This window comes from Schistocerca gregaria, chromosome 1 (assembly GCF_023897955.1).
Source record: "Schistocerca gregaria isolate iqSchGreg1 chromosome 1, iqSchGreg1.2, whole genome shotgun sequence".
NCBI classification, from domain to species: domain Eukaryota; kingdom Metazoa; phylum Arthropoda; class Insecta; order Orthoptera; family Acrididae; genus Schistocerca; species Schistocerca gregaria.
In genome coordinates this window covers 378,316,982-378,343,925 of record NC_064920.1, presented here as the reverse complement: position 1 = coordinate 378,343,925, position 26,944 = coordinate 378,316,982, and the positions used below count along the sequence as shown (strand labels likewise).

Here is a 26,944-nt window from a genome sequence, read left to right as displayed (position 1 = left end):
AAAATTCTTTCAGTTTCATCTACATCTGTACTCTGCAATCCACCATGAAGTGCTCAGCAGAGGTTACATCCCATTGTACCAGTTATCAGGATTTCTTCCTATTCCCCACACTTATGGAGTGCTGGAACAATGATTGCTTGAATGCCTATGTACATCCTGTAATTATTCTAATCTTGTACTCACAGTTCCTATGTGAATGATATGTAGGGGGTTGTAATATGTCCCAAGAGTAATCATTCAAAGTCAGTTCTTGAAACGTTGTTAGCAGACTTTCTCAGGACTGTTCACATCTATCTTCCAGAGTCCCCTAGTTCACTTTATTCAGCATCTCTGTAACTCTTCCCCCAGTGCCCAAACAAACCTGTGACCATTTGTACTGCTCTTTTTGTATATGTTCAATATCCACTGTGAGTTCTATTTGGCAAAGGTCAGAGCAGTATTGTAGAATGGGTCGCATGAGTGATTTGCAAACCATCTCCTTTGTAGACTGTATTTATTTCCCCAGTATTCTACCAATAAACTCAAGTTGAGTGTTTGCCTTACCCACAACAGAAGCTATGTTCACATGCATAATTCATTTGTTCTTGTCTGATACAACTATTTATCGCTTCCAGACTCAGTTTCAGTTCGTTAAAACAATCCTGAAAAAAAGCTGTATTGCATCAGGATAGAGCCTGGGGTGAGTCGGGCCTTTGTTGTTGAGAAATGTGTTTACAGATTGTGGGCAAGCTGATTACTGAGTAGATGAAAGAATTTTCTGTCTGCAAAGTTGTAGGTTACTGCAAGGTGTACACACCCAGGGACAACCAGGAACTCTAGGAAAAATGTGGGTTTTTTTTTTATTCAGGGAAAACTGGGGAGTAGTTAGAATTCCAGGAATTTTTCGTTGTTTTAGTTTTCAGTTAAATTTTTGTAATTTTGACTGGTAAGAGCTGATAACTGAACCAAGAATTTCACTTGAGCCCAGTGCTGCAGAGGAATACTGCAGCAGTAAAACATAAATGAGAGAATAACACCAAAATGAAACTGTAGTTGCAAAGAAAATGTGCCATTTACAACTTCAAAACATAGTATATACAGAAGTGTCTGCTGACAACAAAATGTCAAAGGCTTCAGGACCAACACTATGCAATACTTTGTAACAACAAACTGTTTTCGTAACAGGTTGCAGGAAAATCTTGCGAATGGAATTTTGAAAAATGTCACTTTCAAAGTAAATTTTCTTATGCCCAAAAAGAACTGTATTTTGTGTGAAAATGTCCGATGAATTTCTTATATCCTGGAGCATTTGACTCTCATTCAGAACTTAAAGCTTTCAGTAACAGCCACTTAGAAAACTTTTGGGCCCAGAAGACTAGCCACTATGCCATTATTTAAAATTTTACTGGTACATTTGTGTCTGATATATCTAGAAAAGATCGAGCTTCAAGGTTAGTTTTTCATATTTCTTTTGTTCTTTCATAGATTACAAATTATGTGCTAAGAATGGTAAAAAAAAATATTCTTAAAAAAGTACAAGGTAAGCTCTATAGCAATTTCAGCGAGACCTGGCTTTTCTCTGGAAAGCTCTGAGTGCTTGAAGGAACATGTGTTCATTCAGGTTGCCCACTAAATGTTTTATGCACAGCAGTGAAATTTATAATTGTGCTTGTCAGAAGTATTCGGCTGCTGCAGTTTAAGTTGTGCTCATCCTGCCTAACCACACCCTCAGGGGAGAAAAAAAAGATGGAACAATTTTTTGACAACCGATATTACATGTGAAAGATTAATTTAAACCATCAACTGTTACTATTTGTGTGTTCTAGCTACACAGTAGTGATACTGCTATTGGCTGACAATAATTCGTGTCCTATGCTCTGAATATCTGCTGCCATTGGCTGGCAAGTTCCTTTGACATGTGCTATGATTGACTGGCACAATGCTTCAGAAGCTACCATATTGTATTGGTGTTCATAATTTTGTAATATGAAAATACGCAGTAAACATGTTGCTGCACATCAAAGACCTTTTCATAATACATTCTTTTTACCTAGGTTGCTATATTGGTAACCTGTTACTGTACACCCAAGCAGCCAAGAGAAGTCATAGTAACTGTGCATCTGATTTCACTTATTTAAAACTGTAAGGAACTTGACGAGTTCATAGTTCAAAGTTTTTTTGCCTCGACTTGTTTTATCATACCCTTTGGATAGTATGGCATTTTCAGTTGGTCACGTAATCACATTGCTGTTGGACATTGTGAGTTAAACTGTTAAGAATACACATTGTTTCATGTATATCTTGCAGACTCTCTTGAGTAGAAGTAATTTTTGTCAGTATTCTTGAATAAAAGCAATTTCTGTCAGTATTCTCTGGAAGTTTTCTTGTTTTTTTTTTAACCATTTTATTAGTCAGATACAGAAATCTACATTCTTTCTTTAATTTTATGACAAAGACAAGTTAGTTACTTTGTTCCTTGGTTGACTTACACATTTAAACTCATAATGATGTGGAATGAATCATTTATCTATAGTTCTGGTGGAAGGAAGAAACTTTATAAATTCTTTGCATGGGTGAAAAGTCACAATTTTTCATGCACATTGATGTAGTTGGCTTCATATTGTAAACTTACATGATTAGAGACTGAATACTTCAGTAGAAATAGGTATTAAATTTCTACTATAACATTTTCTCACTTCAAATTCATTTTCTGTTTATGGTGCAGTGGATCAAAGGTGCCAGTTGGGAAAGGTGTGACAGAGAATGAGGCAGCTTATTCTAATCTACAGAAATTAATAATTGAATCACCTGTTCGAGTTACACGAACAAAAACACGTGCCTTTGCCCAGGCTGTTGCAGCTGCTGCTGCTACTACAAACAGCAGAGAAAATGGCCAGGTAAGTCAGTGTTATTAGTAAGAATGATGACACCTGTGATTAGATTTTCATAATTTACCTTGAGAATAATGGTACTTACGTAAATTAGTTTGTTTTTCTTGTGTAAATTGAAAGATTACTAAGTTGTGGATGTTAATCTGGCGTTAACTGATGATAGTAAGATGAGTAGCTGACAAACAGGCTTGAGTGACAAAGATAACTCACCTCACAGTTTAGGCACAAGCCTTCGTTAAAGGAAGACATTGATGTTTGTGAAAATTGCAACATCTAGAAAGAAGAGGTTGAATATATCTAAACATTGACTGTATAGAATAATACACCGGCAGTAAGTGAGTCACCGTATAAATAAGCTGCCTGTGACTTGGAAGGACAGTGTAATGGCTAGCATATTTAGTGAAGGGCTATTAAATTAAATGCAGTAATGTGAAAGTGACAATGTGCCTTATCAATGACAAATAGGACATTTGCCGGAGTATAAGATGACCATCTTTTTCTTCTTTTTTGAAGAATGACACTGAGAAATTTTCATTATATTCTGACTAATCAAAATTGCAAGCTGTTTTACTGATTTAAAGTGTCTGCTTAAAAACATAAACATTATACATGTTCAGAAGTTATACCATTTACCCATTGTATACATTTTGATACTGCAAGGAGAAATAAAATATATATATATATATTTTCATACTGTCTGTGCAAGTCTGTGATACCACTATTTTTAATTGACACCATTGGTATCATTATCTGGGATGCTAGATTTATCTAACCAATGAGAGGTGAGAAAGGAGAAAATTCACCTAACCAAAAAGAGGTGAAAAAGGAGACAGTGTGTTTCTAAATATAAACTGCAGTGAAATTTGTAATCTCTGTTGCTGTAGGTACTTAGTGGTTTCTTCAGAATGTACCACAATTTCTAAGATGGAGGATATGGTGGGTCTTAATGGCACAGCTTAAATTGCTATGAAAGCCATGGGCATAAATAATATTTACAATTTTGGTTGTTACAAATATTTGGCTGTTTCTTCCAAACATGTTGTGATTACAAGTTTGTGGGACCTTAGAACATAGCTGTTTCTTCTGAATACATAATGGATTTCGTATCTATATTGATTTGAATATTTATTTCTCTCTTGATTTTGAATGTGTCGTCTGCTTGCTGCTCTCTCATTGCTGCACGAAACATATGTCACTAGCTAGACTTCAACCGAGCCCTGCAGAAATGTATAGTATTGTTGATGAGATGTCCAATTTTAAAGTCAGTACAATTCTGACTACAAGTAGATTCATGCAAACTGCAGTTCAAACTTCGCAGATTTTCATAAAAAGCCAGGATACACAATAAGCATGACAAAATCTGCTGCTTACTCACCACTCCCCTTCTCACATTCATCGTATTTCTCAACCAGACTGATGTCACTGTTCCTCCTGCAGTCCTTCTGAATTCTTCAAAATAAATCTGCATGTGACCTCAACTGCCAAAGCTTCATCTGTATATGTAAGACAACCTTGTATTAATCTACTACACAAAGTACAATGGTAATCTCAGCAGCAATAGTTTAATGTGTGAATGTAAGATGACCCTGTATTTTACAAAGTACAAATTTGGGAAAACCCCTTACCTTTTACTGTATTTACCCAATAGTGGTGTGAAGTTTTTCCAAAATGAGATATTTGAAAAATACAGGGTCATCCTATATTCACAGATTAAATTACTGTTGTAGAAGTCGGCATTTTTGTGTTGTGTAATATGTTGTTATAGATGTCATCTTACATTAACGTAGGAAGCTTTAGCAACTGAGGTCATGTGAAGATTTATTTTCAGGAAATCAGTAAGGTTGTATAGCGTCAAAAAATTGCCGATATTTGCATTCGTACTCCTGTCCCTGATGCGTTCAGAGCCAATGTCTAATTTAACTATGATTTGATTGTTTTAATGGACTATTGTTTAATTGTTCCTTTCACAAGGATCTGGTGGTTTAAAAAAATTAAAAATAAAGCTTAGTTTGAGATGGACGAGATGCACCAGGGTCAACTGTTGTTTGTCTGCTGCATTAAACATAGGCTGGCCACCCTTGTGCCTGCCGTGCGCATGACAAAAATACAGACCTAGACTAACTCCATAATGCCATGTGAAGGTGGTTGGAATCTCTTCTAATCTCCTTGCATTGCTTAGACTGTTCTTTTTTTTAGCAATAAGTTATTGTAACTGTTTTCTAAATTGATTGAAGAAAGTTGTCACAAAAGTAATACTATTTGTTAATTAGTTCTGTTGAGCAAAACATAACATCAATTTTACCAAAGTATATTATGCATCAGTGAAAGAAAAAACTTGACTATTTGTGTAGCATTTGTGAAAAAGAGATCACAACTAAATCTTTTTCCGAGTTTGCTGCCTTTCCATTTGTGGTCAGAATTAAATTGACTTTAAGTTGGGAGAAATATTCAACAATAGTAGACATTTGTGCAGGTGACACTAAAATTGTAGACAGGGAAAAGCAGCATACTCACATCTTTTGTGCAGCAATGTTGTTAATGCTCACCTTGAAGGTATGATGTAAACAAAACGGGGCTTGTCAACTGCTGGTTCTGTGAAGCCAATGAGACGGAAGCAAGTGATGACCTGTTTGGAAGCAAGACAGCAATGAATATAATGTCACATTCTCACGTCAGTGTCCGTGTGAAATGCGCCATGTATTTTGAAAAAACAGTAATGTACTCAGGTCCCACAACAACCGCAACCTGAAGAAGCAGGATATATTTCGAAGGAACAGCTAGGTACTTGTGACAGCCAATATTATAAATCTCATTGCTGCTTGTATATAGAAAGATACTGCCTCTTTTCTCACCTCATTAGTTAGCTGAAATAAATGATGATGATGATGATGATGACTAAAAATAGTAATACGGTACAGGACTGCCTTTGTAAGCAAAGAAGGTAGTGAAACTAAAAATTAATGCAAACCATTTGTATTTATTTTATTTCTCTTTGTGTCATTAAAATGTAGACTATCCAAAAATGGGATAACCTTAGAATAAGTATAATGGTAATCTTTTTCTGGAGATACTATATACCAAGGCAACAGTTTGTAATTTTGATTAGGTAGAATACGTTAAAAATTTTTTTTCTCAAAGAGACTCTTTAAAAAAAGGTGTGCTGTCTTTTATTCAGGGGAATTTTACCCTCTGGTCACTACAGTTATTGGTAAAATATCGCTGTGCAGTATCAGCATGGGAAGTTAGTGAGAACTGTGCAGGATTGTCAGGACCAGGAAAAGGGTGTCGTGTTACATCATTTGGCTTCTATATAGAATACTGTTAAGCAATGAAAGATGTGTGCAAGTAGTGGATAGAAAGTGGTTTTATGTATTCACAAGCAGGTACTCAAGCATGCAATGTGTGTCGCCATCGTCTTGTCTATATATCTGTAACAGACCATGAATCTTCTTCCATAATGCAGTGCACATAAATACTGTCACCAGCACAGTGAGTAAAAAAAAAAAGATATTACTGTGGTGATCACAGTTTTGTGGCCTGTGTTGTTGAATGACATATGGAGCATATCTCAGGTGTGATGGTCACTGAAGGCATGTGAAAGTAGTAAGCAAAGAAGGTAGTGAAAAGTATTGGAAAGTAGTCTTAATGGTGACCATTACATTTGGATGCAGCCTCACAGTGCCAAATTCATATTCTTGAGGAAAAAATCTTGTTTCACAAAGAGCCTAGCATTCACCGCATCTTGGTCTATCGGTTATTCATATGATTTTCAACGCATCTCTGTTGGTCTTTAAACATTTTTGAACACATTCTGAATTGATTTCTGAATGAATCTAAGTTGATTTTTGAATGCGTGCTTAGTGTACTTGATGTCTCTGCCAGGGGAATCCTTGTCACATCATAGTAATCACAAAGGGGGATGGGGCTATACAACCTGAGCGGAGTCAAACTGAACAGATGAATGCCAGTAACTGTTTGTCTATGTGGTTGACTGAGTTTGCGAATGATCAGCATTGTTATAATTACTAGTGAAATCCATAGGTTCAGACTACCAGAGTGGAAATAAATGACTAACAACAATAACAGGTAAGAAAGTTGTACAGTTCTTGGCTATTCAGGGAGTAGCATGGAAAATGCGTTGTACGAAACTGTAATAACGCCTAACTGGAGAATAATTGCAGGATAACCAAACTGGTGATTCTGGCAGGGTTGGTGGTGTTAACCGGAGAATCAATTTTGACAATGGCAGGAATAGTTACAGAATTAGTGATGACAAGATTGTTTGTTAGAACAAGGAAGGGGAAGAAACGGGGACATCACACAAATTTTGGAAGAATTCAAAATTTATACAAAAATTTCGTCCTACTGCTTTTGGATCTCATGCTTGAGAAACTGGAGTGTATGAGTGAAATGTGGAACTTTTCCTAACATAAAGCTTTTGGCTTGTAGCAGGCCAAATAGGCATTTCATATTGGTACTTCGTGATTTGTATTCTGGTGTGTTATAAAAATGACCATGGCTGCCTCATTTATTTGGTGTGTTACAGTTTCTGCAATATTAGTAATGCCTATTTTGTTTTATCTAGCAGACAGTGACAAAGTAGACGTAATCAGATCGAGAAACCACACCAGGCTTGGGTACTCTTTGTATTAACAGCTTTTTCAGTAGTATACAACAACATTTAGATTTTTCGTGTAGCTAAACGTTTGACGAACTTTGTTCAGGTTATAGATTCTTTTGCATAAGGGAAAGCACGCCATGTAAAGCTGTAGCAAGATTAGAGAGAACAAAAATCCTAGGACCTAAGGGTTGAAGAAATGTGTACTGCCTTGCATGTCTCTTGTCTTTACTGGGTTTATGTATTCTATATTTAATTTTATGTTACACAAATCAGCAAGGTATTGGCTAAGAGGCAATAAAGAGTACACATTTCGTAAAGAGTTCTTGATGTCACAGTTACAAATAATCCTACCCTGTATTAATTGTGAGTCTTTCCTTAAGAGGGGCAGCATGTCAAACAGGCTGATTGGGAGCAGGAGAGGCATCACAGGTCATTTTAATTTCCACTGTTCTGAATGTAGTTTGATGGCATCCATTACAAAATTCACACAAAATGTAAAGTGCGAAAAACAGTGCCTTGCGGTAGAACAACACTGTGTGAAGAGGTGTGGCACTGCACTTTTGCACACTAAAGACCAAATGACATGTCTTATATTTCCTTGAACATATATTGCTGTACATATCAGACAAGTCAGAAAGATGTGTGCTATATTTGACATATATTTGGAATCGTCGATTTTTGCAAATATTTGATGTCCTATTTCAAATGCTCGAGGGAGTGGGGGCGCCACTATCTGGTATTGGCCTGGTTTGTAAATATCGAAGATCCTGGACTTCGCAAAGAGCAGTCTGAGTTATAATGGGGAGGTTGGTAGTGTCTACGTGACCCGTGTTTACAATTAGTGATTTTGCTGTTTCCTCTTCGTTTACTACACTCATGTCAAATGAAAACAAAATGGATTTCTGCAGCTGGGAGACATAAAGTGAATTAAAATACTTTAACATAATTACAGAAGGCTAAAATATGTTATTAGTTTCAGATTTTATTTCATTTCCACTTTCTGACAGTCAAGCGTTAATCGCCTTGCAGAACAATGAAGCTATTTTTGGAACACGTATTATGTTAGAGTATAATGACTTTTCTGGAGACTAGAAATCTACTCTCTGTAGGAATCAGCATGGGTTTCGAAAAAGGCGCTCGTGTGAAACCCAGCTCGTGCTATTCGTCCACGAGACTCAGAGGGCCATAGACGCGAGTTCACAGGTAGATGCTGTGTTTCATGACTTCCGCAAGGCGTTCTATACAGTTCCCCACAGTCATTTAATGAAGAAAGTAAGAGCATATGGGCTATCAGTCCAGTTGTGTGATTGGATTGAAGAGTTCCTAGATAACAGAATGCAGCATGTCATTCTCAGTGGAAAGAAGTCTTCCGAAGTAAGAGTGATTTCAGGTGTGCCGCAGGGGAGTTCCGTAGGCCTGTTGCTATTCACAATATACATAAATGACCTTGTGGATGACATCGGAAGTTCACTGATGCTTTTTGGAGATGATGCTGTGGTAAATCGAGAGGTTGTAACATTGGAAAATTGTACTGAAATGCTGGAGGATCTGCAGCGAATTGACGCATGGTGCAGGGAATGGCAATTGAATCTCAATGTAGACAAGTGTAATGTGGTGCGAATATATAGAAAGATAGATCCCTTATCATTTAGCTACAAAATAGCAGGTCAGCAACTGGAAGCAGTTAATTCCATAAATTATCTGGGAGTACGCATTAGGAGTGATTTAAAATGGAATGATCATATAAAGTTCATCGTCGGTAAAGCAGATGCCAGACTGAGATTAATTGGAAGAATCCTAAGGAAATGCAATCCGAAAACAAAGGAAGTAGGTTACAGTACACTTGTTCGCCTACTGCTTGAATACTGCTCAGCATTGTGGGATCCGTACCAGATAGGGTTGATAGAAGAGATAGAGAAGATCCAACGGAGAGCAGCGCGCTTCATTACAGGATCATTTAGTAATCACGAATGCGTTACGGAGATGATAGATAAACTCCAGTGGAAAACTCTACAGGAGAGACGCCCAGTAGCTCGGTACTGGCTTTTGTTGAAGTTTCGGGAACATACCTTCACTGAGGAGTCAAGCAGTATATTGCTGCCTCCTACACATATCTCGCGAAGAGACCATGAGGGTAAAATCAGAGAGATTAGAGCCCACACAGAAGCATACCGACAGTCCTTCTTTCCACGAACAATACGAGACTGGAATAGAAGGGAGAACCGATAGAGTTACTCAAGGTACCCTCCGCCACACACCGTCAGGTGGCTTGCGGCGTATGGATGTAGATGTAGATATTTTTGTCGTTTTGCTAAAGAAATTTAGCTTTTATTAATCTTTTCCACTGAGGCAGTCATTTTATTTGGAACGAAGTTTTTAATTCCACAGTTTTGGCTAGTTTCAACTGTTCGCTGCATTTCAAGAGCATGTTTTCATATTCTAGTATGTATGGCATTATGGCATAATAAAGAACCAAACAAGAGATAATACAGTACTGGTACTCAAAGAGAATTTGCATCCAGAAAACCACACAGAAAAGCTTAATATCTGGTCGAGGCCTACTTCATTTGGAATCTGGACATAACAAGTGTGCATTTTCGTACAGTTCCCGAAATTCCTATTCCCTTGGAGTATCCTCGGATGTCTTAGTTCTTTTATGACATAATGTAATATCTTCCAATGTTTTACACGTACGAACAAACGGGGTTCCTACATCATCGTAGCTGCGCAAGTGCGGTGATGCCTGTTATGTGACGCTCTATGGCAACTGCTGAAACGAAGCTATTAATAACAGGTCGCTGGAAAATATTGGGAATGGCGGTTTGAAAAGTGTTACTTACAAAGTATACTTCCTTTTATGCAAAATGAACTATGTGCGATGAATTTCTTAATCTCAGAGCTTCTGACTCTCATTTAAAAAACAACGCTTTGATGCCGAGGCATTTAGAATAATTTCGAGCACAGAAAATTGGACATTTATGTCAATATTAAAAATTTTACTGCCAAATTTGTGTGATCTGGAGCAAAAAAGGACAACAGTATATTTGAAATCTTAGCTTCTCTTGCAGTATATTAATCTTAGAGCCAAAAATTATATGTAAAGCTGTGCTTTTCTTGTAGCAACACTATGTATATTAAATTAAACCATTAACTTTCACTGTTTTTGTGTTCGCACTACTTAACAGAGATGTTGCTATTGGCTGATTACATCACGTGTCCTACGCTCTGAATATCCGCTGTCATTGTCTGGTGAGATCACGTGACATGTGTTATGACTGGCTTACAAAAGCCCATTGCAATCTCGATTTTGATGCTTCGGAAAGTAACATGCGGTATTTGGTGGAATTCGAATTTATTCTTTCGCAGTATGGAAATATGCTGTGTACATGTTGGTCCACATCAACGATTTTTCCGAATCGCCCCCTCCCCCCTCAAAAACCCCTTGTTTACTAAAGTGCCGGGAAGTTCTACGCTGGTGTATAAATTGGTAACCATTCAAAGGGTTGATAAGTTTTACAGTTCCGAGGGAAAGTATGTCGTCACTTAACTCATCCGGGATAAAGTGAATTTTTAAGTGGGAAATCGGAGAAAAATCAGTTTTTTTTTTTTTTCCCTTCTTGTCTGCCTGTGCACCCTGCTATTGCAACGAACTGGCTACACACTATGGTGAATTCAATCAGAGATGCCATACATTTCTGTTATTCTGATAATTTAAATATTGAGAAGTACCTGTGCTCTGTAGTACAAAGGTTATGTCTGTTATATGTATCCTTACCGTTGCAGTGTTCACAAGTGTCACTGTATTTCGGTGTTGATGAGAATAATTTAGTGGGTAATTGAAAGTATTTGAAGAATGAGAGATTTAAAAGTATTAATTTTTTGTTTTATGCCATCAGTGCATGATTTGGAACTGTTTGAATATCAGCGGAGCTTCGTAGGTCTGTGCAATATGTATTAGATACCCAAGCTCATTTCGCATAGTCAGTTGAGGTTTTCCAACCTATCATTTCTAAAAAATAATTAGTTGTTAATACCTAGACTTTTTCTGTGTCAACAGAAGTTATCAGTTTTTGAAAACCTAATGTAATTTGATAGATAAATGTACTTACCATGTGGCAACAGGAGAACACACATGTAAAAGATATTATGCATTCAAGCTTTCAGAGCCAGTGACTTCCCCTTCCTGCAGAAGGATTGAAGGAAAAGGAAGAGGGGTGAAGGAAAATAACTGGTGAGTTTCAGGAAAACAGGTAGATTTCGGAAAAGTCACCCAGACCCCCAGCTCGGGGAAGACTTACCAGACAGGATGAAAAGGAAACACTGATTGTTGGGACTGCACTGGACAAGATTTGGAAAACTGGGAGCTGAAATTTGGAAGACAGAGTAATATGCAAGACAGAGATTACTGCTAAGAGATCTTGCATGTGTTAATAAGAGTGAAAAACTAAGTGCATTCAATGTGATAAAGGTGGAAGGAGGACAGCAAAAATAGACAGGTCAGAAAATGAAAAGGGAGTGAAGAAAGGAATAGCTCTAAGACCAAAGAAATTAACGTAAATTAAGGCCAGGTGGGTGGTGAGATCCAAGCACATCTTGTAACAACAGCCCCCACCCCTGGAGTTCTGAGAAACTGGGGTCACGGGAAGACTCCAAATGGCACGGGTGTTGTAAGAGGCACCATGGTTACAACAGTCATGTTGCAGTGCTTGCTCTGCAACAGGATATTGTGTGTTGCCAGTATACACCCTCTGCTTACATCCATTTGTCCTAACTCATAACTTGGTGGCAGTCATACTGATCTAAAAGGCCGGACAGTGTTTACATAGTAGATGGTATATGACATGTCATTTCAGAGGTGGTTCTTGCTGTGATAGTGTATGTTTTACCAGTAACAGGGATGGTATATGTATTGGTAGAAGGATGCATAGGACAAATCTTGCAGTGGGGACAGTCACAAGAGGTAGGAGCCATAGGGTAGGAAGATTATTGAAGGAGGAGCATAGGAAGTCATGGCCTTGTCAAAGTAGCTGATAATCAGAGCCTTCATGTCCTTGCTTCTCGCCTCCCACCTGTCCATAATTTAGTTTAATTTCCTTGGTCTCAACATTTTGTTGTAGTAACTATTCCTTCACTCTGCTTTAGTTTTCTACATTTTTCATTTTCTGACCTGACTATTTTTCACCATCACTCTGTCACCTAAATCACATGCAACGTATTTGGCTTTTCACTCTTATTAAATCGTGCACAATGTTTTAGCAGTAATCTGTCTTGCATATTACCCTGTCTTCCACCTTTAAGCTGTCACGTGTTCAAATCTCACCCAGAGCAGTCCCCAACAATCTGTTTTTCCTTCTTATCCTGTCCGGTAAGTCTTTCCTGATCCGGGTTCTCGGCGACTTTTTCGAACTCATTTTCTTCACCTCTTCTCATTCCCCTTCAACACTTCTGCCAGGAGGAGGAGCCACTGGCTCTGAAAGCTTGCATATGTATTACCTTCTATTTCTGTGTTCTCCTGCCACTTTTTGGTGAGTAGATTTTTTATGTATCCAACTACATTACTTGACTTTTTTCTGTACTGCATTTGTTTATGCATATAAAATTTACAGAAGTCTTAACGTATTCTTTTACTCTGCTCATCCATTATGAATGGTGGATACACATACAGTTTGCAGTTCGCCCTATGTATGAGCAAGAAACAAACACTGATTATTTTTTTAAAAGGTAAAAATAAAGATAGCTTTGAAGTTGAAACGTATCACTGAGCTTGTGTAAGTAGATTTTGTTCTCTTCATTGTGGAAAAAAGTAGTTCATGCATGTATGTAGATCCGAACATCAACATAATCTGCGATTTTATTCGTAGCTGTTATTTTCTCAGCAACTGTGGTGTATATTTCGGAATAAAATTCAGTCCTTAGTTGCACAACTATGGAAGTTATTTCGCTTTACCAGTTTCAACAGACTAATGTGTTACCTTCTGAAAAGTAATACTGCTTTAGCAGATGTCAGTATTTTTATCAGACAAGCATAACATACGTTCCTCACTGCTAAAACAACTTTATTATATACGTATATGTGATTCAGCTTAAGTAATAAGGTAGGGGCTCAACGCGAAGAACATTCTCTAATCTCTTATGAATAAAACTGGAGAAGCTCTTCATGGCTGGAGAATGTTCTCCATTTTTTGAAGCGATTTATTTATTTATTTATTTATTTATTATTTTTTTTAAAGTAAAAATGACAGAATTTATGTTACTTTGAAGGCAAAAAGGGATGTATGCAGCCCGAAAAGATACTAAAGAGACAAACTCTAGAAGTTTATACAGATTTAACAATATAAACATTACTTGGCTGTCGAACACTCTTTCTGAAAATCGTGAAAGAAGACGTATTAAGCTAAGCAAAAATGAAACTATTTTTGTGCTATTTAGCAGACCCAGGTATTCAAGCTAGTGTAGGAGAAGATTTAAGTACAAAACCAGACAACTGCGTCACTGTCATTTTCAGATGTCCATCTTGTTTTGTTACAGCATAAATCTTACTTTTTTCCCTTAGAAATAAGTAGGCAGATCAATAAAATTAAAAACTGGTTTATTTGCAAACCTAGTGATTTGCTTTTCGGAACAAAATTGCACAGGCAACCTTATAAGTACTCAATGCATAAGCGGACCAGTATGCGTCTGATTTAACCAAAATCATCCCTTGCTGGAAAACTGACAGAATTCCAGTTTTGAGTAGATGAAACTGTGGTGTACTCTTAAGATTTTGTTCACATAATGTTTTCACCTAATTTCAGTAACAAAAGTTTTCTGGATATTGAATGTTTCATGACATAGTCGGTGAATGCAGTTTGCAAACTGGCCATAATCGTCTTAATAATTTGTTGCCACATGTAAAACTAAAATTGAAACGAGGTGCAACTCTTCTAGAACACATTGATTAAGTTCTATATTTCTACACTGAATAGTGTGCATGTTTGAGCAAGGTGAATGAAATCGTAAGATTACACACATTTTCTATCCCAGGCGCAGCAGACGAAACACCTTGAGAACCTCAACATTGTCAAGGCACTGGTGCACACATGAGTGAATCTCTGCCCCTCTTTTAATGTCTGTTATCAGAACCAAGTCCACTAGCTCTTTTATGAATATGAGACTGCTGTCTGCTCCATGAAAGTAAATTGTCAACTTAACAATATCAGAAATGTCTGTACACTCACCCAGCAACAAAGAAAATGCAGTCAAGTATTTTGGAAGAACCATAACCTTATCTGTATCATTATTGGTAATTTCTTGTTTCCTGTGCTGAGTAGTTGAAAGAGAGTGACTAACCACAAGAAACTTTTAAAGTGTATCTGGAGCTGTACGCTCAGCTGCAGATGCTAAACGTGTTTGTAAACTTTCCTTCAGTGAAATTACACAGTGATTTGGTAATGTGAAAAACATATAGTAATTTAATCGAATTGCAGATACGTTCTTTGAATGTTATTCCTGAAAACAAAAATATATTTTCATAGGCAAAATAGTGAGAGTAATTATTAAGACGTGTATTTCTCTGCTCCCACAGTGATGAATACTTATTCAGTCACATACGTTAACAATGCTTGCTTCTATTTTTGCAACTCTGCTTCCTGCTATTGGCCTGCGAAGTGCCCATAATCCTCTGCATGGAAGTTATAATAATGTTGTTGTAAATCAAGTTTTTGATGTGTTCAGAGCTTTGTTGAACACTAAGCATCCTGCACTGATGTGTTGTGAATTGATGTCAGTGTGTCAGATGTTCAGTTTGATGTTCCTGGCCTGACCAATGGAAATATCTGTGGGACTTCCACTGAGCAGAAGACTGCTTATGCACCCATATGACCCAGAAAATTCATTTTATTGGCCATCGAAGAATGACGTGTTGGCTTCCAGAACAGCACATTATTGCAGTTATAACAGCATCATCAGGCAACACTATCTGGATGGCAATATAGTTTCCCTCATGACATTCAGCAGCAAATTAATGAAACTTACAAAAAAAATAAAGTAGCTTGAGGTAAACAGAAGATTAGGGTCCTAAAAGATACCTCTTGTAGCTCTGACTTGGCTCTCAAAGAAATGTATCATTAGTCTTGGGAACCTGTGGTAACAAAACCACCGTTGGCTGCTGTTGCACAGCTATCAAACATGGGCCTTATGGCAATGGGGATGCTGGTTTTCTCACTTTAAAAGAATTAAAAAAAGCCACCATTAATTAAGCCACCGTGGACCCCAGCAGCACATTTACAGTTTCTCACCAGTACACTAACGTTGCACGTAAAGCTCAAACTAAGCTAACACAAAGTATACTATACCTTAAACTGGAATTAAACGAGCAAATCAGTAGCATTACACAATAAAAGAACATACTAATAATTCTCTATGATAGGAATCCGTTTCAAAAAATGCAAGGAAGACTGCTGCGAAGTTTAACAAAATTTACACAACATGATAATACTGTAAAACTGGCAGTTCATATGATATGCGGTGCAACTGTTATACAGCAACAGCAATTTTACTGCCATGATGTCCATTGTCTTTTGAAGTTTATAACCAGTTTGATTGAGTAGTAGTAGTAGTAGTAGTAGTAGTCGTTGTTGTCATCTTCAGTCCAGAGACTAGTTTGCTGCAGCTCTCCATCCTACTCTATCGTGTGCCAGTCTCTTCATCTCCGAATACCTACTGCAACCTTCTGAATCTGCCTACTGTATTCATCTCTTGGTCCCCCTGTACGATTTTTATTATCCACACTTCCCTCCAATAGTAAATTGGCATTCCTTTGACGCCACAGAACGTGTCCTACCAACCAATCCCTTCTTCTAGTCAAGTTGTCACAAATTCCTCTTCTCCCCAGTTCTATTCAGTACCACCTCATTAGTTACATGATATACCCATCTAATCTTCAGCATTCTTCCTTCACACCACTCTTTTCTTGTCTAAACTATTTATTGTTGATGTTTCACTTCCATACATGGTTACACTCCATGCAAATACTTCCAGAAAGGATTTCCTGACACTTAAATCTATACTTGATGTTAACAAATTTCTCTTCTTCAGAAATTTCAGCAGAAATACGTCATGGAGTTGTAACAAAAAAGGCCCCTTTCTTCTTCTTCTTCTTCTTCTTCTTCTTCTTCTTCTTCTTCTTCTTCTTACTCCATTTCACTTCTTAGTCATCAAGACTTTTGATATTACCTTCTGGAAAGAGGACTCAGTAATTGTGGGACGTCATAAAAGATGTCAGGTTTGAGTGTCAGTGGAATACGGTTATGCTTTCAGTGCACATTTTGACTTTTTTTTTACAAAAATTGTCAGTTATGCCCTAATTGTGTATACCATAGGAGACTGAAATTGTAGGTTCTAAAACCTTGTATTGTTAAGTTATTGAGCGCAAAGTTTTAAATTTATTCCACATTTACTTTTGAAAATATAAAAAACTGAACTTCAATTTTTTTTCCCCCAAGCAACAGTTTTTTTCGGTAGTCTTAGCTGCAATTTATTCACGTAAAATTGCTCAAGAGATCTTTATCATTGTTATTAGTTCTGTTGTACAATGTGGCCAAGTTCTGCCTCTTTCAAGAAAATGTTGCCGAAGATATTATGTCTCAGAGTCCCTGAAAACTTGGGGGTCCACTGTTGAAAACTGTGCTAAGGGCCAAAATAAAGGAGGACTATATCTGTGCAAGTATAGAGTTGGTGGTAATGAAACTTTACCATTTATTATTGTTTATTATTTTATCAAAATTTATGTTGCTCGAGTGGGAAACTCTAGACCAGTTAGCATCGAATGACCCAATTACAAACTATTGTACCCCAACTCCCACCCCCCCAAATTTTCCATAACCCCCGGAAGATAATTTACTCAGCCAAAATGGCTGTTGTAAAGTGAACAGGTTATATTTATTGATTTGGAGAATACTATGCAAATCAGTATTTAATCACTAAGAAAGTTATTTACTTCTTGACTTTTGTGCTTTGTCTTATTTGTGAAAATGCTTGTATTGGTTGATACATGCTGCATAACATGATTCAATGTAATGTATACATTACTTATACAATCATCAATGTGTTTGATCCACACTAATAATATTAAATGTGAAAGTAACTGTTAAATTTTCATGACTAAACTGGCGAACAGATTTTGCCGAAATTTGTTTAGCAGTATCGTGAACCCTGAGGAAGAACATAGGCTACTTTTGAGAGTAGGGGTATAAATCTATCCCAAAGAGGGTGAAGTAGGGAGTATTCATTTTCTTGAAAGTTATTTGTGATTTATGTTGAGGCTCTTGAATCTTTTGTGTATGAACTGAAACAATCATATAATGAAATTATACCTTTGAGACCATTCGTTTGCTGCTTCTATTAGTATTGACTTGGTTATAAGAACTGTAACATGGAAGTAACTTAGCAGCATAGAGTCCAAGGAGAATACAGTAGCCAGTGCTCAGTGAGCAATCTATTCCAAAGCAGTGGTTGACTTCATTTATTCAGAAGGGGAGGCCAATACCGTTTGCCTTCTTTTGGCAGGTTGACATTGTAGTGTGATGATGGAATTGAGACAAATGCCCTGCATTCTGTCTCAAATGATTTTATGGAAACTATTTGGGAAAAAAAATAGTTAAACTGTGCAGGGCAGCTTCATGATGTTATACCCATCATTTCGTTAATGGTCATAGTTATTGCGATAATTCAGTTAAGGGACTGCATGAAATTCAAAAAAGTCTGCAGTAAAATGAGGGGCCTGATGATTTTGTGTGTGGTGCATATTATATAATATGCTGCTGCGTATGAAATTTAGCTAATATATTAAATTTTTCTTTAGACTTGGATGAAGATCTCTGTCACCAGTTTTGAGAAAATTGATCTTATGTACCATACTCACTTGTGATTGCGTATATTATTGATAAAACCAGAATGAAATATCCTTAACATTACTCATATTTCATAAACAGTTTGAGATATTGAAAAGAAATTTAGTCAAATTATATTAAGCAAAGAGTAGAGCATTTTGCTGTATGGTTATTATGGAAAACTTCATTATCTACTGTGTTACTCCGTTAAATAGATACTTCTACGATGAAGGAATGTAATTTTTAAGAGCTATATATAGCTATTGAAACGAGAAATGCTGCAAGTTTTGGAACAACGTAAGTGAAGACTTCACACATTTATTTTTGTACTGAGGCTGGGCATTTTGTTAAAATGTCAACCTTACTTGTCCTCAGATGTGCACTTTATAAATTTAAATAAACCACTGTTTCAGAGTTCTCTCGCTGTTGTGTCTGCACAACATGTTAGTGAGGTGACATTGTGTAAACTGTGCTGTGTTTTATCAAAAGAAACAGATTTTAATACGGCAGTGAGAGAATTGTAGGTTTTAATTAATTTGCCACTCATGATGCTTCTCTGAAAGTTACGTATGGTTAATAAATTGGTGCTTTTGTTACACTTTCAGTGGGATTCTTTTTAGATACTAAGGAAATCAGAAATGACAATAGATCTTTTGGATGGTCGCCATGCAAGTGCAGGTGGGGAGTGTTTCCATATAATATTTACAAAAGATGTGAGCCTAGGATTCAGTTTAGAATGACACTTCCCCTCCAGCACTTGGCATTTCCCCCACAGCATGTTGACAACCTACCTGCAACCACCATCACTATTGCTCTCCCCATTCCTGCCCTTCCAAGTGCACATCCACTAGCCATGTTATTCTGCACACGCTCTGCTTACTTCCATTTTACCATTTTGCACCTGCCGGATACAGATTTGTGTTTCTGACATTACCTATGGTCTGCCCACCATTTCATGATTTGTAAAACAAATTTTAGTACACGTGTTGCAAGACTCATTCCAAGTAACAGCATATGTAGTATGTTGAAAATGAGTTGTGTGAAATTAGGTCATAACTATACTTACATATATTTCAAAGAACACACACACACACACACACACACACACACACACACACACACACACCTGTGCTGGCTGGACACACAGTGCTGGGATTGTATTTTGGCAGTAGGGTGGGGCGGGTAGAGGGAAAGAAGCAGAAGAGGGTTTGGATGTGGGCAAGTAGTGGCTTGGAGAAGGGAGAGCAGGTTTGTTGGCTAGGAATGTGAGAGGGAGGGGTGCCAGGTGCATGGGCACCAGAGACGATGGGGAGTCGCACTCGAAGGAAAAGGTCATTTCATTCCAAGTGGTTTAAAGGTTCCCACATGACCATCACGGATTTTGATGAAATTTTGAATGAACAAGTGCACACATGCCCAATGAACACTGATAAAGTTTCACAATCATTAATTTAATACTTCCAGAGTCGTAGTTCATTTTGTTCGACCCCATAGTGCAGTTATCAATAGTGCACCCACGAGTTTTGAGCAACTTTGAAAGATAATGTCTCCGGTAATATTTTCTTGAAAGAAACAAAACTAGGTCATCTTGTACAACTTTTTGCTCTCTCTTTTAAAAAAATAATAATAAAAAAATTTCTTCGGTGATTTGCATAATGATAATTTGAAGCAAAAATGCTGAAGTTTTGTATATTATATCTGCGAAAGTAAGAGTGCGATAAACCTGAAACATTGCTATGAAAGACTTGTCAGTATAGTGTCTTAAGATATAAAATTTCATTCTCCTACTGCTTTCCAGTAGTTGACAAATAGAAGGCAAATTTGACAGTCTTTATAAAATACCAAAAATGCGTTTTTGGCCCAGCTTTACTAAGTGTCTTCTGCAAACTATTTTAAACCATATTCTTTAGAAAGACCATATTCTAAACCACCTAAAAACTGTATTTGGTTTCGAAGCGTGCGCACATAAGGCCCCCCCTCAAAAAAATTAGATGATGACAAGTTGGAGTAGCATTGAAAAGTTCCCCATATTTCACTGATAATCGAATTCAATCTGACATTTTTTATTATGTTTTACAATTGTTTAGTTTTCTCTGGGGAAGAATATATGAAGTCTTGATGACTAGGAAGTGGAATGAATTACAAAATTAGTAGGAAGTGAGATAAACTATGAATAACTCGAAAAACTTTTACAAAAGCTATGTTTTTTCGCTACTCATCATGACTTATTTCAGCCTGTTTTTCTGCTACAACCACAGGATCAAACTGTTTCTAAACTTTGCAGTTTAACCCTGTATTATCAGACAGTGGAGGTTATGGTAGGGTAGTAAAGTTGTGTAACAGCTGCAGCACACATCATATAAGTAACCTATAGGTTTCAAACCACTGTTATATTGCGAAAATTTTGGTAAAGTTCACAGCAGTCTTCCTGATGTTTCTTGGAATGAATTCATGTTGCAGAGAATTATTAGTATTTATTTTTGTTGCCTAATGCTATTCATGTACTAATTTAATGCTGGTGTGAGGTATAGTGTGCCTCATGTTAGCATAGCCTGCAGTTAATGTGAAACATTAGTATACACCTGGAAAATTGTATAAATGTACTGGTGTTGTCCATGTAGGCTTAACCACATCTGGTTTCTTTTATAGTTTGAAAACCAGTATCCTCATCATCTTAGGGGCCATGCCCGATAACTGTGCAACAGCAACCACGGGTGAGTTTCTTTACCACATGTTCCCAAACCTGATAAGGATTTCTTTGCACAAGATCCCAAGCCGATGATACATTTCTACATGTGTCAGATGCCAAATTTAAAAGGGTTTTCTCTTAGGCTCCTACTCTTATGTTTACTTTATGCTACTTGAATTTTTTAAAGGTTCCATTAATTTGCTGCAGAATATAATGAGGAATAGTATACTACCAGCCCGATGGCACCACTGATGGGAGTATTTGGGAAAAATTTTCATCTGACAAAAACCAAAAAATTACTCTTTTTCAAATGTGATTACCTCAGATTATTAGAGCCACAAAAAAGAGAATACTATTTATTATTGGATTCCTTATTTCATTTCATGTTTTATCAAAAGAATTTTGTAGAGCTGAATGCTGTATAGACATCTAAAAGGAAGAGGAAGGAAAAGACTACTTGTTTGTAGTGTCTCGGAATCAGCTTATTTCAGTCATCTGAATTTTTGATATTACCTTCAACTGTGAGTACTAAACAACTGTAGAGACATATTTAATAAGTATCAGCTGAATATGAACCCATGTTTCACTGCAATTCCCCCATGCCATTCCTTTTTAGGGCCTTATATGCTCGCATTGCAAAACCAAATATAGTTTTTTAGGTGATTTAGAACATGGTCTTTCTAAACAAAACTGTTTAAAAGGATTGGCAGAAGACTTTTTCATGAAAGTGGGCCAAAATAGCCATTTTTAGAAAAATCGTCAACTTTGCTCATGATTTGTGAACTTTTGGAAAGCGATAGGGGAATGAAATTTTCTTTTCTGAGACCTTGTATTGGTATGTTGTTATGGGCAATGTTTCAGGTTTAACCCACAGTTAATTTCGGAAATATAAAAAGCTAGACTTCATATCTTTTTAAAGTGAGTATTCCCCCTGTACCACACTCCCATTCAGTTATCATCAGCTTCCCACCCATCTCTCCGTCTCTTTCCTTGCTGTTACTTAATAAGGGTAAGTTCCTTTTCCCATTCCATGTCCTGTAACATTTACACAGAGTGATAGAGATGTGAAAGTGTCACTGCATAAGGAACCAATACATCAATGATACGGAGAGCGGTTTGTGGTGAAGTAATTGAAATGAAGAATGTTGACAACAGTCAATTTATCTTGCTGTGATACTGATTGGGTCGCCACAGCGTGAAGTTTAATTTTGCCAGAAACGAATAGTGACTACTCTTCCACAGTGCTTGAAATTAGTTTTCTCATGTGACATACTAATTGTTCAGAATACTGTGAACTCAAATGATAAACATTTCATAACAGTCATATTATAAGATACTTTGGCTTCAGAAAGAGTAATTTCTTCTGTGTGACAATTCCTTTCAGAGTTTTTAATGTTGTATTTTTTTATGCTATAGGAGCCTGTCACAAAGCTATTCCTACCAGAAAATGTTTCCAGCATTAAATATTCCAAGAAGAAAGTAAAAATCACCAACAAGAAAGAGGTACCACAATTACAATATCTAGTTTTAAAATTTGTTGTATGTTGCAAAGGCCAATGCAATTTAGGTATCAGATGAGATGTAACACTTTCACATTATATATGGATGGGCATAATTGTATTCACAGTACAGTCAGTAAGAACCCTGAATGAAACAACCTTTTCTGAACAGCAGAAACATTTTTCTGAGGGCTCGTAGGCGATGAAGACTCAAGTCTCGGCTGTGCACTCTGTCGTCGTCATCCACCCTCCCCCTCCTGCTCCAACCACATTAATGGAGCTGCATGCAGGTGGTGTTGCCAGACTGTGGCAGAGAGCAGGAGGTAGGGGGTGTAAAGACAGCACTCAGCAGAAGAAAGTTGTACATTAGGGCTTTGGTTGGTGGCAACAAGTCAACTTGCCAAAACATCACACCATCTGAATGAGGCCACCCGGCTGAATACATGAGCAGTTCAGAATCTCATGTGATAAGGAAATAAAAATCCCAAAACAGTGGATTTGTATATTTTGTTTTAAGAGTTGAACAGATATGAGCCAAGTGCAAGATTTATTTCACACTCTTAACACTGGAGCAGATGGACGATGGAGTGGTCTTTTTATATGTGCTTGACCACTATAAAAATGTTATTACTGGTAACAAGCTCATTGTTTTACTTATGAATGGGATGTGAAATCTCTTTAATATGTCTATGAAGCCTATCACGATGGAATCGTCGGGTAAAAGTTTTTGGTGAACTTGATACATTAGATTTGGATAAAGTCCCAAGCTTTCTCTGATCTCCTTCATCATTGTTGTCAGGGATTAAGTCTGACACCTCTTTCACTTTCAAAAACATCCGTCCTAAACACTGGAAGAACTGCGCTCGAACAGTTCAAGGATCCGTATTATGTTGGTGTTTTTCAATAGCAAATGCATCATTTGTAAAGAGATGGTGTTTTCTGGAACCATAATTAGTATGGAGTTTTATCAACAAGTGTTCATCAAATTGCAGCTTGAGATCACTGACTCATTAAGCCAGTTATTATGTGGTCTCTCTCATTCTGCTTCTGTGAGACAGTGCCTTGTCTCCTGTGCAGCTGTTCATCTCCGAAAAGCTAACTTCAGTGTTGTGTAATTCAGCTTGTTCACCAGACTTCCCAGCTGTGAAATTTTCTTCTTTCCTAAACTGATAAGTTACTTCTTGAGCTCAAGATAAAACCCAAGTGAGGTGGTCTGGAAGGCTTTGACAAATAAAACTCCAAACAGTTCAAAAGGAAGACTTCTCTGAAGCCATGACTAAATTGGAAACATATTCTGATAAATGTTTTGTATCAGAAGAACTTCATTTTGAGTAAACATACATTCAAAACTCATATGCCTTAGACTTTTAATGTGGCAATGTCTTTAGCCTTGAACTTGGGGTCTGTACTGTGTATACGATATGATCAACCATTCTTCTCTCTTAAAGCCTCATTAAGCTACAGATTCCAATTAATTGCATGCATAGCTGAGATTTCTCTCCTCCACATTCACTATTATTAAAATAAACAGAGAATTATTCTGGAACTCCATTTCTTCAGCTAGGTGTTGCATGATGAATTGAGATTTCCACCTTGTGCAGGATACAAAGGTGTCCCGAATTTCTGTCGCCCTGTGATCTATTGGGTGTAGTTACCTTATCTAATGGTTTCAGATCTTGTCTTTGGTAGTTGCTGTGCAGATGCATGTGTATGTTAAGCCACTGCTAATATCATTGATAAGTTTTCACAAATGATTCTGTCTAAATGAGAGAAATTAATTTGCATGGACAGTTGCAGTATTAAGCACAACAATTATCAAGGCAGAAGAAAATTATTAAAGTAATGAATTTATGTCAAACTGATTAAACTAATGCAGTGAATCAATTATATACTTTTAGCTACCACAATGGTGGTGGTGGTGGTGGTGGTGGTGGTGGTGGTGGTGGTTGTTGTTGTTGTTGTTGTTGTTGTTGTTGTGAACAAAAATGTGTCCCTGGAATGGAAATGTCATTTTGTGGTGTTTAATAATTCAGCCATATATTAATGGCTGTGTTGTTCTCCATATTTTACCCACTTTATTGTCATGTTAGTGAAGACCTATCAGTATTGTAATATTTCCAATGTCTACTTATTGTTTTTTGCCGATATCTGTATTAATCAAGGATCAATTTTATAAAATTTTGATATTATGTATTAAGGTGTAATTATATTTAACTGTCACGCATTAATATTCTCCATGTTTTGTTGAGGATTTAACATTCTTACACTGGATTCTTTTAACAATTTGTTCTTTTTTAACAACAATAATAATAAAAGCAGTTTATATGTAAGCCCCATGTTACGCGAGTGTGCCATTTAGAAGATAAATTCTGATCCTGTTTACCTTTCTGAGAGAGAGCAATGTAAATGTGACAGAAACTGAGCGCACGCAGATCAATATGCACGATACAGTAAAGATTACAATACAAGCAGGCATAGATTCAAACTTCCAACTTTTTAATAAATTTTGGTGGGAACTTGTAAACCAGTCATTAATCAGTTGATTGTGTTAATTTTTCTCTATTGCCATTTTCATCATGTGAACAAGCTACTGAACTGTTGAGATACATTTAAGTATTTTAACTTTGTCAATTTTCTCTTGAACAAAATGTTGTGAGTCAGTATGCTCAGAGCACCACTTATTTTTGATAAAATGATAGCTTATTTGTCGTGAGAGTTTAACGTCTTTTTCAGGAACAAGATATGTTTCCCTCATTAATCTTTTCATCTCGTAAAATTCCCTATGTCCACAGTGTTAAGTTGCACTCGATTTTGAATCAAAATAGTTATAATTTTCCCGCGATTTATGCATTAACGGAAAAAAATGTTTGTGAAGAAAAAAATATGATGCTGGCATGATGTTGGCCATCCAGTAGCATTAACAAAGTTTACATGGTTAAGTTTATTGACACCAGAGCACTCTACTCGGCGGACTTGAACCGGTAAAGATGTTAAAGTTCGGAATGGCGGCTGGAGGGAGTAACTAGGTTTGTTTGAATAAAGAGTTAATTACTAATCACAAACTGTCTACTGTGCATACGAAGTTTCATGATTGTTGTAATCATCATGGCACCTTTGCTGAGAATGACAAAAAAATGTCTTAAACGGCAGGAAAATGTTAATTCCAGGAACATAAAGGCGGGGTTACGCTGTACTTCATAATAACAGTCTGCTGCTGATGAGCATGACATCATGATTGTTTACATTAGGTTTGTTTGAGCAGTTGCTGTGGGCTCATGTTCAGTTAAGTCGCATGTGGAGCAGTTCCTACATCTGGCTACTTGAAGTGTGGCTGTTAGCTGTATTGGCATTAGCAGCGAGCAGTCATATGCTACCTGATAAATTCCTTTGGTGCACCCAAGCTGACAGATTTGCACATGTGCAGAGCAGTCTGAGATATAGAGGGGAGGAGATAGTCTCCAGGTGAATCGTTTACGTTTCGTGATCTTGCTGTTCCCTCTTTGCTTACAGCTCTCATGTAAAATGAACTCAAAATGGATTTCTGTGGCCTGGTACTATCAATGAATTCAATCAGTGAATTCACATAATTACAGAAGTCTAAAATATGTAATTACTTTGTTTTCTTATTTCCATGTTTTTGCCAGTCAAGCACTAATCATTCGCCTTGCAGAAAAATGAAATAATTGTTGTTGGTTTGCTAAAGAAATTTGTCTTTTATCAATCTTTCCTGCTGAGGCAGACTTTTTATTTGAAATGAAGTGTTTCATTCCACACTATTGGCTAGCTTCAACTGTTCACTGAATTTCAAGTGCACGTTTACATCTTCTGATATTACACCATAATAAAGAACCAAATACGAGATAATTCAGTAGTGGTATTCCAAGAAAATTTACATCCCAAAAACTACTCTGAAAAGCTTAATATCAGGTTGGGGCCTACTTCATTGTGAATGTGGGCATACGAATGTGCACTTTAAGCATAAATTATGCACCTTAGTAGGGTTTACAAAATTCCCATGCTCATTGAATATCCTCTGATGTCCTGTTTCTTTTATGACATAATGTAAGATCTCTTAACGCTTTATACGTACAAATATACAAGCTTCCTATGTCATTGGAGCTACGCAAGAGCAGTAAAAAATGCCTTTTTTCTGGCGGTCTTTGGTAACTGCTGAAGTGAATGTATTTCCAACAGGTAGTAAGAAAATATTGCAAACGGTGGTTTGAAAAGCGTTACTTTCAAATTAAATTTCCTTTTACAAAGGATGAATTATGTTACGTATAAGAATGTGCAATGAATTTATTAAATCACAGAGCATTTGACTCACATTAAAACTTAACACTTTGGGGTTCAGCTATTTAGAAGATTTTCCAGCATACGAAGATATGCAGCATATA

General features: G+C 37.0%; 1 protein-coding gene across 2 annotated transcripts in view; it reads left to right on the top strand.

The window, feature by feature from the left end:
• Positions 1-26,944, top strand: part of LOC126347975 (calponin homology domain-containing protein DDB_G0272472-like) — a 129,503-nt gene that overhangs the window by 59,501 nt on the left and 43,058 nt on the right. The window contains exons 6-7 of one of the 2 annotated variants that reach the window (XM_050002316.1): positions 2,705-2,876; positions 22,465-22,551. In XM_050002316.1, coding sequence (XP_049858273.1) covers positions 2,705-2,876; positions 22,465-22,551 — 259 coding nt within the window. The remainder of the gene's footprint in view (positions 1-2,704; positions 2,877-22,464; positions 22,552-26,944) is intronic. The other variant, XM_050002317.1, reaches the window with a different exon arrangement.